This window comes from Chaetodon auriga, chromosome 17 (genome assembly GCF_051107435.1).
Source record: "Chaetodon auriga isolate fChaAug3 chromosome 17, fChaAug3.hap1, whole genome shotgun sequence".
Lineage (NCBI taxonomy): Eukaryota > Metazoa > Chordata > Actinopteri > Chaetodontiformes > Chaetodontidae > Chaetodon > Chaetodon auriga.
Window position 1 is genome coordinate 10057045 of NC_135090.1, and position 15184 is coordinate 10072228.

At 42.9% G+C, this 15184-nt stretch overlaps 2 protein-coding genes across 2 annotated transcripts; both read left to right on the plus strand.

Annotated features, from left to right (window-relative positions):
- The first annotated feature begins 3000 nt into the window (after positions 1-3000).
- LOC143335573 (homeobox protein Hox-A7-like) lies at positions 3001-4628 on the plus strand. The gene is made up of 2 exons (XM_076755105.1): positions 3001-3367; positions 4312-4628. The coding sequence occupies exons 1-2, from the start codon at positions 3001-3003 to the stop codon at positions 4626-4628; spliced, it is 684 nt and encodes a 227-aa protein (XP_076611220.1).
- Positions 4629-10066: 5438 nt separating this feature from the next.
- On the plus strand, positions 10067-11579 carry hoxa5a (homeobox A5a). Its single transcript, XM_076755049.1, has 2 exons — positions 10067-10649; positions 11329-11579. Exons 1-2 carry the CDS (start codon positions 10067-10069, stop codon positions 11577-11579), a joined length of 834 nt encoding a protein of 277 aa, XP_076611164.1.
- Positions 11580-15184: the final 3605 nt, after the last annotated feature.

Genomic DNA, 15184 nt, shown 5'->3' on the forward strand with positions numbered 1-15184 from the left:
CAAGACACACACACACACACACACACACACACACACACACACACACACACACACACACACAAATTAAAACGCATACAGCTGACGCACACACCTATAGGTGTGTGTATGTGTAAGTGTGTGTATGTGTGTGTGTGTGTTTCTGGATTGGGGACAGAGCTGTGTCTTGGCAGAGGATGTTGTTAGCTGTATACAGCCATAAAAGACAATTACCGCTATAACCTTTTATGGGGTGCAAAGCGCTGCGAGGCGAGAGGACACGAAACAAAAAAAGACATCGAGGACTTCAACAGCTGAAGCCCAAAATAATGCAGCCGAATGTGTTCCTGTTCAGCTCAGATATGACAAGGCCGCTCAGCCTAAAGCGCCGTCATCTGCGCCAATCTGCATAACATCAATTTAATTCGAGAACTGAGGTTTTTTAAGTAAATATGGTGAAATATAACACAATATTGGATTTTAAACGCAACGTGAGCTCAAATAGTATATCAAAGAGGTCTAGTTTTAAATATGGCCTCTGCGTTTTTGAGGCCGCTTCAAGTCTCTGCACGTTGGAGAAAATATTTGGCACAAAGACAGAAAAGAAAATACGAGAAGCAGCAAATCCAATGTGAGCTAGCTGTTAAGTCAGATGGTGGATCGGGGCCATTCACGGCTCTGTCAGATACACCAGGTCATTTAGTTCGCCTTAAAGGCTGCACAGAAACGGATAGATGATTGTAGTTAGAAGGTAAGGCGGACTTAAGTCCAACTGGAGTGCTGTTGTGACGCGTTAGGGGACGCAGATGGACCCAAACTTCAAAGACTCCACCAGAGACAGTGCAATAAAACGCCTGGTCTGCTATACTGTCTGGCATTCCAGTTTTAATGGCTTTATGGCCGTTCAGACACAATTAGGCCGTTTCCAGAATGGCACCCATTTGTTTTTTTCCCTTCTCTTTCTGTGAGACTGCGCTCTGGACAAAAGGCCGAGCGGAAATGATCAGCTTTATTGGATTCTCCCCGACGGGGACGCGCAGGACTCACGGTCATTTGGAGCGATCCTTTGTTTCTACCTGGGAACCTTCCGCCCTCTGCTCCTTTGCTGGACTCGTCCTAAAGGAGAAGGAGCAATAAAGCCAGCAGATAGTTTCAAACACAGTGGCAGGCCTATATAGGATGCTTTTTCGAAATACATCTGGACAAGTGTGTCTGTAGACAGCTTTGCTTAAAATCATAACCGAAGACACAAAAGTTACCTTTTGAGCGTCATTTCTCTTACTCTTATCTTGACATTTTATCCCGAAATGCAGCCGAAAAGAGAAACGCCTGCACACTGACGCGTCCCCATCATGCAGTCCCTGCAAGCCCCCGGAGGGTGGCGACACTGTTCCACAACATCACCCCACCACTTTTAATACTCGTCCCTAATGAACCTGCACCGGGGAACAAACTGTAGTAACATTTTAAGAGTCCAGCAAAATTATTTCACACCTTTTTACAGTCTCAGTGCAGAAGCTGCGCCTCTGGAATAAAACAGCTGCATGCAGCGAGCGCTGGATTACTGCTTCTAACCCCAGATAGAGGATCTTTGTTTAGTGTTTTTTCCTTCTGGGATGTTTTTACATGGCTTTCATTTTAACTTGTTCAAATGCAGTAGACTAGACGTAGTAAGACTAGATGAAATGTGAACGGGTTTCCTCATAGCATTTCTGTATGTAGAACATGTCAATTTTCATTTACTAACTGAGCTGCACCTTTCCAGCGTTTAATTTAAATTACAATAAGAAAAACATAACCGGCTGCTGTACAGTTCAAATCAATGGTTTTGCAGATTAGCAAAGAATATAACGAATTAATGGTGTATTATTATTATTATTATTATTATTATTATTATTATTATTATTATTAATCGTCATCATCATCATAATAGTAGTAGCAGCACTACTATTTGTTTCTTTTATCTTTTGTCTTTATGTATGTTCATTGTGGACAAGCTTTCTGCTAATTTGTTACTAATTTTAACCAGTGAAAATAATTAGTCATTATTATTATTATTATTATTATTATTATTATTATTATTATTAGTAGTAGTAGTAGTAGTAGCAGTAATATTATAGCTGTTATTTGCAACTGCAATTAGAGCATGTTTTATTTTATCCCTGCCAAACTCTCACCTCGTAAATCCAGTTTTAGTGCACATAAAACTATGGCGATCAATCCAAACAGGAAATAAATAGAATGTCTCAATATACAGCGTGGATTATTTGCACTAGTGATACTGATGCCTAAGATATTCAAAGTATTGCAGTATACACACGCACGCACGCACGCAGGCAAGCACGCACACACACACACGCACGCGCGCGCGCATACACACACACACACACACACACACACACACGTTTATATATATACAAATACATATGTATAATAACATGAGACTGTATGAACATACTGTTTTAAAACGCAAGAGAAACAACAACAAAATAACTTTCTGTTGGAATAATTATTTTATTTGATAATAGATATTATAGCCAGTTATTATTAGTTACTATATATTAGTGTAACCTGTTACTGAGTGAGTTTAGATAAGCACCTCTAAACCTATAAGGCTAAAAGTTTTCCGCGAAAATACATGAAATTAAAAAGTAAAGGTTTTAGACAGACCATTATTCGTAAATCAGTAAAATAAGTGTTGTAAACATGACCTCAATTTGCATAAATTACCTCTTGATCACCGGGATTGTGTGAGTTACTCTGGGTTGTGTGTATATGTATGTATGTATGTGTTTGTGTGTGTGTGAAGTGTTAATCCCTCTCTGCAGTCCTGCGCCATCATGAAATCCGTGTCTGCCTGCTGATTGGATGAGATCGGCCAGGCCCGAATCACGTGGGTGAGTTCCTCGGTCGAGAGTAAAAATGGGGTTTGGTGTAAATCTAGGGTGTATTGCTGTCATATATCACACTACCTCGTAAAAACGACACTGAGGATTCTGGGCCAACAAATCAGAGAGAAAAAATATGAGTTCTTATTATGTGGACGGTCTTCTTAGCAAATATACTGCGGCCAGTTCTCTCTTCCCAAACGCAGAGCGAGCGTCTTGCAGTATTGGACCCAGTGGAGAGGACTATGGCTCGGCTCGGACTGCTGCGGCCATCGCGTTTGCACCGTCCCTGTCTGGGGTTTACAGCGTTAATAATGCAGTATACCAGAGCCGCCCCATGCTTACCTCGGGCTATGGCCAGGGCCAGGACGCGCACACACTGCACTGCAGCCTGTTTGACCAGAGCCGCCTGTTCAGCGACAGCTGCTACCATCCGGAGCCGGGACCTCTCACCTCGCCGCCGGACAAACAATACCGGATGTACCCCTGGATGAGAGCATCAGGTATGTGCTGATCGTGCCGTTTATCTGCTATTTCAAAGCCCTCAGGTCAATGCTTTTACAAAACATTGGGGTGCTTCCACTGGCCGTTAGTGGTTCAATTAATTTCGTGAAGCCATTGGTGTTGCATGGAAAGAATCGTAAAACTTTTATTGCGCAACTAATGAGTTCTGCAGCCATAAATTCATTTGGCCAGCGCTCCTGAGTGTTCAGTACGCAGAGACCTTGCCGCTGGGGGTTTTCTCTGCACTCCTATTACTCTTATAGCCTCTTCTCCCCTTTGTGGTTGTAAAAAAGACCGGCCTGTTGTGTAAATCAGTTCTCTTGCACTCCACAGCTCCTTTCTAATTGGGTCTGCACTGCAGAGGCTATATGGTATTTTCTGAAACTCGTCCGTATACATTGCCGGATCAATATGCACCACTATTGTCGGTTGCATAAAAAAGTCAAGTGGATTTAGAATGCAAGCAATTTGAAACATTAGCATTTGTTATCATTTCGAAGGAGAAGGTGTTTGGCCTGTAATCTAATTACTTATGGCCCCTTCGGTGCGCAGAACGACACTGGCTTTTAATTGGAAAGGCATGCAGAGTATCAAAGGAGGCATGCGCCAAAGATCCCAGCAGGACTGCTTTAAATAGAAGCAGAGAAGAAAAAAAAAAAATCCCCTATTGAATTTTGTGTGTGTGTGTGTGTGTGTGTGTGTGTGTGTGTGTGTGTGTGTGGGTAGGGGGCAATGTAGAAATATGAACCACAATTAATTAATTAATTGTGCAATCACAAATAAATGAACGAGTCCCAGAATGACTTCAACTGCAAGTTTTTATTGTCTGCACCAGATTCAACACCACTTTAATTAAGAGCAGCATTATATTTCATACAAGCAATAAAAAAAAATACCAATTTTATCCAAGTTATATGGAGCTAGCGCCTCTTTTCTTCCACAGATCCAGGCCGAAAGCGGGGGCGGCAGACCTACTCCCGGTACCAGACCCTGGAGCTGGAGAAGGAGTTCCACTTCAACCGGTACCTGACACGCAGGAGGAGGATCGAGATAGCCCATGCCCTCTGCCTCTCAGAGAGACAGATCAAAATCTGGTTTCAGAACCGCAGGATGAAGTGGAAGAAAGACAACAAGGAGGAGCCGGTGACGATCCCTCCAGGGAAGAAGGAGGGTGATATTCAGGCGGTGTCAGAGACCGGAGAGCCCAGAGCTGGAGACACCCCGAGCGTCGGTTTGGCGACAGAAACGGCTGCGAAGTAACGAAAGAGACAGACGGGCAGAGCATGAAATGCGAGAAACGCACGGGTTTAGTGTGGGTTAGAGGTATATCTGAGATGCTTAATTCTCACGTACATTCATGCACTAATAGCTTTGTAGGCTGATCAACTGAATGACAGCTGAAGGCAATTATGTGATAAGCATTTAACAGTAGGCTGTATTTCACATTTAAACTCCAAACTGCATAAAAGGCTCCGCATGAAATGAATAGCGACATTAACTACCTATCTAAACTATATTTTTATATCTGCAACACGATATGTAATTTAACCTCAGTGCACTGCTGGATCAACATTCCTTAACGAAAAACTACCTAAAAACACAAGCGATTCAACGCAGGTTGAAACAAATGTTAATTGATATCTTCCACCTTATTCGAATATATTTTCTCCACAGACGGTTGTATTTTCTGAAGGGAACAAATACAACATCTTGCGCAAATGTGCCTTACTTTGAATAAAGGCTAATTAAAAGTGAATGTTTTGTTAGTTCAACGCTTCCAACTGTGATTTAGGTGCTTCTGTAGATTTCCGCTAATGTACCACTGTATCGTTTTGTTATTTTATTATCACTGCTGAGGCTATCACAATGTCAATATGCCTGTTTTCAATACTTACTGAGCCTCTACCCATCCCAGGAGTGACAGAAATATTTGTTTTTGCGGATGAACTTGTGCAACCTACCTCATATTCCTAGAAAGCCAACTTGCTTATTATACTGTAAAAAGGAGACACCCTAACGTTTAAGTTTTCAAGTCTTAGCCGTGTACAGTAAAATGTTCAATTTCATTTCGGCAGATTTATCAGGCACAAAATTTTAAATACGTGTTTGTGAATGCCAACAATAAATGCATGCACTTTTATTCAGACGGCATTACATTTCATCTTATTTTTAGCGTAAAATGAATAAACTATTGTAATCCAACATGTGCAAATACTGTGACATATTTAGATTCAGTGCCCACGTTTTCAATGTGAATTCTAACTAATATGTGAACAAATAAATACAAAACGTCTTAAAGCTCTGGGGATGTCTTGATTCTGTAAACAAGAACAATTAGCTTTCACCCGTCTGCCTGCTTGCATTGCATTGCATTGCACCACGACAGACATGAGGATAATCACAGCAATTACGCGCCGGTGGAGTGATAATATGTAGCTCAGAGTCACTAAGTGCCGCTCGCCGTGGTCAATATGAGGTTACATGTAATGAATGCTGCAGTCCATTATGAGACTTAGGTAAACAGTGGAGCTGGGGAATGTGAGCTATGAGGATGCGAGATGGGGCAGGCTGCAGATGAAGGGAAATTACTGTTGAACTCTGCATTCCCTCTTCCCTCTGTAAGATGGCGCCTGACGGTGACCTGCCCCCCCCCCCCCCCCCGTCTCTCCCTCCAGCGCTGGGTCATAAATCCGTTGTTGTTTATGAAAATTTACAACATAGCAATACAACTTTACGACCCGGCTCGTCTTCCTATTGGACACAGCTTGTCACGTGGCAGGGAGCCATGAACATGAACTTTTTATATATAATTTCCAATAGCGGAATAGAGCAGCCTTTCATTTAACGGTCTCCGGCTTCCACGCGGCTCTTTCCATCGGCGACCTTCTACGTCTTTTTTTTTTTTTTTTTGGAGTTTGGACTTTTCTCTCGGTCGGGCAAACGCAGGAGCGTTGTGTTGGACATGACTGGATCGTTTGGGTGCCCTGTTGTCGTTCTCCTGACACGTTTTGGCAAGATGAGTGGAAGGAGCCCCGGTGCGTCACTGACCCCCGGGAGCCCCAGTTTCCGTCCGGGGACTGATTCGGATCCTTCCCTTCGTTCCTGGCCGTCTGCACCTGCCACCTCCCTCTACCTCACCCCCCGTGTTTACAAGCAGAAACCTTCACAAGGTAAGACCACTGACACTTGCATGTGTTTACTCTTTGATCAATAAGCAGCGTAAGCAGCTTCGACAATATATAAACTTTTTTTTTTTTTAACATTACGCCTCATTTGTTTTTTCTTTAAACATGCGGAGGTTTAAATCCTGTGTTATTGTTGTTATGGTGTGGATGACCGATGCTACGTGGCAAATATGATCCGTCTGAAAAAGAATTTGATCACCTTTAATACCGCTGTTGCTACTGTCCTGATCTTCTTGCTGGCTTTTGCATGCTGTCAGGACCTTATTTGTTTGTTGTTGGATTTGAATTGGGATGGGCTTTCGGCTGCAAAATTCATTGGGTGGACTGTGGCCAAATGATGTGCTCTTTGACGCCCTCCTGTGGAGACACTGGGGGTGTTGTGGTTTGCAGCTCTGCCTGTTTTTCTGCAAAGGGACGCTGCACAAGTCGACCTCTATTTCCAGCCAGACATGGGAATGACAGCGGGTTGTTCTATCTCTGTGTTCAGGCAGAATGCTTCAAAGTTATGTGCTTCATATGTGTGCATGTGTGACCGTACACTGACTTGATAAAATGTGATCATTTTCACTGAACTAAACGAGATTATTTTACCATTTTAATGACCTCTGACTTACACAGGAACGTCCCTATCAATTAAGTTTTAAAATATCAAACAGTTCTCCTTGCAATGATTATTTCGCGCTTTGTGTTTGCGCATCCTTACTACATAAAGCGCAGTCAGTCAGAGAGCCTGATATACTACAGGCCTATTGTAACTCTGCAGTGATCTTTGTCGTGCTATAAATTATGAGTCGGCCGAGCAACCAAGTTCGGAAGATCTAAAATGCAATGCATGGAGAGATTTCTTTTGCAAGATATCAATCGTTCAAAGGTGAATGCATAGTCATATGCAGCCAGTTTAATGATCAGTGTCCAGTTTGCATATTTTTGCGTGTAAGATTGATTCTTATCCGTTTGTTTCTTTGTAACAAAAAAAAAAGAAAAAAAGTACTGGTTTTACATCGATGTGGTGTTAAAACGTTGTTGGCTGTATATGTTTTGACTGCTGTTTCCTCGAGTGTAAAACTCTTTCTGTGGTAAAGAGTGTTTTCGCTACTATTAATTTGACAATTGCTCTGTTCGTGGTGCTCTACAATAATATAAAGTCATAATTATCCTCACCGAGGCCACTGTGAGCGGTGTTTCAGCCGTGCGTAATGATATTTAGGCAGGCATAAATGAAGATTTGAGGAGTGCTAGTCTGTGAGGGCGCCTGCAGAGTGCACTGCCCTCCTGTTTTTCCTGCGGCAGTGGTCCCATCGTTCCCAGAAAGACACGCTTGACACCAGGGCGCACTCATTCCTTTCCTCTCCTTTTTCCTTTTTTTTTTTTTTTTTTTTTTTTTTTTCTTTTTTTTTTGGGTCCTTATTTAGTTCCTCCTGGGTGTGTCCCTCGCTCGGCTGAGGGAAATCATTTTCGTGGGAACTTTGTTGCCATTGGCCAGCCATAAATCAGCTGTTGGAGCATGTCTATTTAGCCAATACACACTCACTCCGTAGGTCTTCTCTTACTGTGGGCCCGCTGGATGTGGGAGGCCGGTATTCACCCTTCCTCATGTTGTGCCTTCTGGGGGTCTGTTACCGCAAAGGGTACACATACCTAGGACAGAATAAATAATCTATATCTCGCTGTTTTTGTCAGTAATACATGATTGGGCTTGTGCTGGGTAAAGGGGCTGCTCTGGAGAAATGGCATGTTAGAGGGGAAGCAGAGGACAAGTCGCTCCTTCGAGAGACGGAGGTGCCATAAAAATTCCACAAGGAGAACACCAAACGGAGAGCACTGGACGAGGCGCCATGCCTCCATTCAGGCTCCGTGTATAAACTTGGCTCTGTGCGGATCTTCATGTTTTTCTAATCCTGCTCAAAATAACATGGACTATAGCAGATTTACACTTTTACATTACATTGCAAATAAGTGCAACGGCCAGAATACTGGAGAGATATCGCCGTTTAAACGTGTATATATAGAAAATGATTTTCTTAAACATAAAATCGTCAAACGACTTGATATTTTTTAAAACATTTTTGATAATCAATCATCTTTACTTTTTCTCAGTGCTGTATTATAATCGATCGATTAGACAACTGATTTTTTTTTTTTTTTGGAAGTGGAAGAGAAGGAACACAAAACCATGGGATGCTGCCTCTTTGTAGCCTCCTGTTAAACAGTCGATTACAGCACAGAAACTAAAAATACGAATTATTATCTGAACATTATGGTTATTTCACATCATTAGACATTTCAAATGCATTGGCTTCGTTTTATCCATCAATCCCTTCCCTTTTCGATTATTTCTGATTTCAAATGTCTCTTTTGTTTCTTTACATTGCAGAGTGACTGCAGAGAACTCCACATTGTGTATCCGCTTCATTGAGAGAGCCCTGATGTTCTCGATCTTGTGTTGATATCTCGCAAACATAAAAAAAAACTAAAACTGCAATTTAGTAACATACTGACTGCTTAAAAGTCAATCTGAGCGATGATTCGCCTTGAAACGAGAGCGTAATAAAGTGCGGGTCACATGCAAAAAGCTTATAATATCATCTTGGGGCTTATTGTTTGGAATCGTTAGATTCTAAACAGCCTGCATTAGACAGTAACGTGTATTTACGTGTCTTCATATATAGCCTATATTTAAAGTTATAATTCTTCGGTGTGGCGTGAAGGACAGGCCTTGAATGGCACTCTTTGTCATATTATTCGACAACGTGGTGCTTCGCTTTTATCTTTCCCCCAAACATTTATTCATTAGTCTTTTCCCACATGAGTGCTTGTTCACTTGCTTTATGATTAGAAGAAAAGAGTGTGGAAAAAAAACTCTGTTTTGAATGGGCTTTTATTCTATTAACTGCGCAGACTATTTGCACTCATCGCCTATCATAACATGCACAACAGATTCTGATCGAATTATTTCTGTACACTTTCCTCGCAGAGATTGCACTCTCAGCATGTCACTTGTTGTATTGTTTAGGGGCCCGTTGGTTTTTGCCGCAATGGTCGTTAACCTCTGAATGACCCCCGTGTGGAGCCCACGCCTCAGATTGCGACGCAGACAAGCAGTGCAACAGTTGAGCCAGAGGATGGCGCACGACGACAATTCAAAACACTGGAGCTCTGCCTCACAGTTTGCCCTAGCCACGAGCGCATGGAGGCGCGCAACCCTCACATCCCACCCAGTATTTCCTCTGTGCACGAGTTTACCTCTGGAGGTCACCAAGCAGGATTTACGACTGGTCAACAAAAGCACGTGATTCTCCGCCGTACCCCATATTTGGGTGCCTACGTAAGAGAGAATCAAGTCCATGTCCCACTCATTTCCATAATTCATCATAAATTGTGCAAGGGTGCTATAGGACGCGCTAAACCATAAGAGCCACAAATCAAGCACACAGGTTTATGCTGTTTTACCTTCAAAAACAATAAAAAACAACAACAATACCTACAACGAGCAAACGGTGGAATTGTCAACAAATGAGCTCCTATTTTGTGAACTCATTCTGCGGTCGCTATCCCAATGGCGCGGACTTCCAGTTACATAATTATGGAAACCATAGCACGGAAAACGAGCAATACAGAGACTCCACAGCCATGCATTCCAGCAGGTACGGCTATGGCTACAACGGGATGGACCTAACAATCGGACGGGCCGGTACCGGACACTTTGTGGGCAACGAGCGGACGCAGGGCTACTCCCCGAGTCACTCAGCGGCAACGACACCCTCGGTGGAGCCGGTCAGGTACACCCAGTCCGCCAGCAGCACCGGGACATCGTCTCTATCGCCACCACCTGACCCACTGCCGTGCTCCTCGGTCGCCAGCTCGTCCCCGGTCACGGAGAGTCAGTCTCAACACCGAGGCGTGAAGAACTCTGTAACGACCCCTTGCTCGAGTTCGAACGGCGGCACGCTGCTGCTCAGCCGGGACTGTGTGTCCAAAGCTTCCCCCCTAGAGGAGGAGAAACCCGCGGGAAGCGCACCGACAACTCCTCAAAATGTCACCGACTCAGCACAGCCTCAGATATATCCGTGGATGAGAAAACTACATATAAGTCATGGTAAACGTCTTTTTTCTTTTTTTTCTTTTTTTTCAACGGTCCTGTATTGATTTTAGAGACCTGGCGCTGTGTTATTGTTTGGTAAAGGTGTTTTCATGTTTATATCTTAGTCAGGGACTTTTTAACTATAAACAGAACAGGTCAATTTTACATTTAAATATGATATAAATCATTTAAAAAGCAGAGAATGCATTTACTTTCAAAGGGGGCATGTGTCGCCATATGCGCCTCTCACCTGTTCTGGTGTATTACCAATTTTCAGTAGTGTCAACATAGACCAGGTACGGGCTAATTTAATAACATAACACATCAAGATGAAGTTAGTTAAAAATGTGTTGGATATATAGGCAGGATATGTGCATTTTCTGTTAAGTTTTCTCTATTTTTATGATCAGATAGCGCACATTTTGCATCTTTTTACTGTTAATTCCTTTCCGCATGGCGCAGTTGAAAAGGTGTGTGTCTTAGTCTCTTGCTTTTAATGATTTTGGCCTCTATGAAGCGTCATTTAAAACTTAGTCGTATGCTAACTTTGACGCCTGTCCTGGTTGCAGAAACCAAGTAAGTAACACAAGAAATGCGGGAGATGTAGTCAAGAAAAGTTTTTTTTTTTTTTTTTGCACTATTATTTTTAACATCTGAACTGTATCTCGTGTTTTCTCCTCTCTTACTGTAAAAGATTTGGCAGGACCAGAGGGGAAGAGAGCCAGAACTGCATATACCCGGTACCAGACCCTGGAGCTGGAGAAGGAGTTCCACTTCAACCGATACCTGACCCGCAGGCGGAGGATCGAGATAGCCCATGCCCTCTGCCTCTCAGAGAGACAGATCAAAATCTGGTTTCAGAACCGCAGGATGAAGTGGAAGAAAGACAACAAGCTGAAGAGCATGAACATGGCGGCTGCAGGCGGGGGAGGCTACAGGCCTTGATGTTCACTCCTCTCTACCCCTGATAGCGAGCACTATGAAAATAAAACAAAGATTGTCATATCAACTTCTCCTCCTCCTGCTTCCAGAAGCGCAGAGACTTTGTTAACGGGCTGTGTGCGGGACAAGGGGACACCCCACCGAGCCCGAGTATGTCCAACAACCGTCCCATTATATTCCTTAATATTATTTCCTTTTTATTTCCACCGTGGTAATGCTTATGTGCGTAAAAAAACTGCATTATGTACAGTTCTGTCTAGATTTAGAGGAAAAAGAAACACATGAAAATAAATGTTTGTTTAAATTATTTCTTGTTCAGACGAAAAAAAGAAATAAAATAGAAATAAAAACATGAAAGCTTGAATTGCTACCTACCTACCTACCGCAAATAAATCCAGTAAAAGTTGTGTGATGCACTCAGAACAACAACGGCCTGTTAAAGGCTGGACGTCGAGCTGCCTTTGTGTTTTGCCTTCGTTTTCTATGTATGTACTGTATATGTATGTATTTATTTGTTTGATGTATTGTACCAACTTGTCAGATAACTTGCTTCCAAAAGTAGAGCCAGCAGAGCGCGTAAAGCCTTGTGTGGTTATTGTGTGCGTTGTGAACACATTTATGGACAGAGGTGCCGACTCAGTCTTGTATGTACAGTAGCTGTGCCTTGTATCTCGGTTATTTTTTTTTGTTGCAGGAGCTTCTGTTTGCGTTGTTCACCTGGGCGCAACATCTTAGTAAAAGCGTGTTTTTTGTCTTTGCTTTCTCTAGCTGTTTCTATGTGGAGGGTCCCACAGTAAATCCCATTGCCTATGTGTATAACTCCATCGTGATTAGCATTTTGTAAATGTTTTTCAAAGACTGGAAGTCAAGAATATACTATAATAATAATAATAATAATGATAATAATAATAATAATAATAATGAAGATGATGATGATGGCCATTATAATAAACTTTCTACTGGAACGGCAACAATACAGTGAGTGTACGTCTTTGTAAAACTATTCCATACTCATTTGCGCCTTTGCCACGGCTGCTGCATGGAAGAGAAGAGTCAGAGTTTGCTGTCTAAAAGCTAACAGTGTCTTGTCAAAGTTTCCTCAAGTTAAATCTCCTTGAATTCAACAGGTCCCCTTCAATGAAAGCTTTCACTCACCTTGCTGTGGAGCTGGGGGGGCTTTTTTGGGGGGGTCCTTGGCCACTAACCGGCTGCAGGGGTCGGGCGTCCCCTTGAGCACAGACTCCTGGGCTATTCCCGGAGAATCAGCTCGACTTTTCAAGCTGTAAACTTTATTAGTGCCGATTCTGGCTCTCTGACATTTGGGTGCTAAATGAATGGGGGGTTTTGTCTATGAATTAGATCGTAAAAATCATCCGGAGCGCGGCCAGATAGGCTCACTGGCCATAAACGGTCACGTGGTAGCCATTAAAGTAAGTTTTATGGTTTTGGGGAGTTGACAGTATATTGCACATAACATATAATCGCACTGACGGCGAGGCTTCGTCTGACTCTCTCTTTGCAGCCTGTAAGTGTTACTTGACCGGTACAGACCGTCTCTATTGCTCAGTCTGCGTCAGTATGGACCGGACGCTCTCCAGGATGAGGACCGCGTCTCTGGGTAAGTTTCTGCAGACTATCCGGTAGCCCGAGAACAGCCAGCCTGTGTTAAACAGTCTTATTATTGTATTCGCTGCCGCTATCCGTCCCTATTAGACCATTACACTAATTTGTCAGTTGTGCAGTGCTGAATACTGGTCTCGGCAGATGTTGCGCAGGGTTGGGTCCGGTTCATGGCTATTTAATTGCTTCCTTCCCCGAGTAACTTGTTTCCCTCCATCTGTGGTGTAACTCATAATCAATTTTTACATGTTGGGTAATTATCTCTGTGTCCATTTCCACCCCCACAAACTTCGAGTTGTTGTCGTTTTATTACATTGGAGAATTCACAGACCGTGCGCCAGAAAGTTTCCAAGGGGTGTGTGGAGTGTGTAGATTTCAGTTGATAAAGTTAAGCACTAATGCAGGCCTACAGGTTTACAGCTAGCCCCGTTTGACTCAATTCTGTATGTGCTGATGACTTTTTGGAAGTTGGAGGGGGGTTTTTTTGCTGAGAGCTGCGCTCCACATGTTGGCACCATGTACGGCTTTAGGACAGGCTGTAAACAGTGTCAGGTAAACACAACATGGGGACAAACAGCAACAGGACAGACTTTTGAAGAGGAATTCCGTTTTGTGTCTGCCACGTCGTTTTGTGTTTGGGGTTGAAAAGTTCAGATGACCCCTCAAAAGCCACTCTCGCTTTATGGTGACCTCTTGTCCGATCAGTGCCGTGGCAAAGCAGACCACCAGTGGACCCTGAAGCTGAAAAACATGGACTGAAAATGGGAAATACAAAATGTTTTTGCTGATTTCTTTATTTATTTTTGGATGCGTTGCCTTCTCTTTTTCTTTTTATGACCTTGTATTTTTTCCTCATTTAAAAGCTGTGTGGTTCTTTGTGCCCATTTCTAATCTGAAACTCCTCACCCAAACGTGCTCGAAATATCTTTTTAAAAACGGACAAAAGAAAAGAAAAAAATCGTATAAAACTATTTGTGTCTTGTGGGTTTTGGGCAGAAAAACAGTGGAGCAAATGGCTCTCCAGCTTTCTTAAAGTTGATTTGCAAACGTGACACAGTCCGCCAGATGAGAACTTAAATACAGTACCAAGGTTTTATTTTAGGTGCAGAGGCCTATATCATGCTCTCTAGAAGCTATTTCTTAAAACAAATAAGAGTATTTATCGCCGTAGAACTTTAAATAACGTCTAAGATCAATTTCCGCCCAAGCTGGAGTGTTCACCTTGGAAAATAGATGTGCGCAGACAAGGTGGAACTCTCAACGTATCGATTTGATTTTTTCTTCTTTTTTAGCCAACAGAAAGAGCAATTTTGAAAGTTGCACTGATTGGCAAATTCACCAGAACAATCCAAACCATAATGCTTATATCTCTCAGGTCACTGCTTAACAAATTTGCCCATTGTTATGTAAAGAAGTCACCAGCTTAACAAAATAGAGATTTACACTCTTTACTGTGTGATTTTAGACGCACAGAAAATACAACAGGACACACTGAGAATGCGACTATCTGGAAATTAAAATCCTTGTCAATATTTCAAAAGGAGAAATTGCGACAGGGCCCCATGTGCGGCATATAGGGAGAGAGAGAGAGAGAGAAGCGCTGTAGGTTCATCTGGAGGTCAGCCACAGCACCAAGATAAATCTGCATCCTCTCAGAGCCACCAGCAGAGCTCGCTTTAGGCCAAGTTCACTGTCACCCTCCTGTATAGAGAGAGGGAAACCGCTCACACATCCACGGTACCATCACACACACACACACACACACACACACACGCGCGCGCGCGCGCGCCTTCACGCTAATGACACGTTTGCTTGGCGTTGCCTATAAGCATAATGCGTATAAATGAATTTACCGAGGGACACAGAGCCTGTGGTAACATCCTGCACCAGAGGAAAAGAGAGAGGGGGAGTCTAACTTTAAATGTTGCCTCCAACAAAGACTTTTGGCTGCTTTGGTTGCTCCATAAAGCTAATGAATGATTTGCATA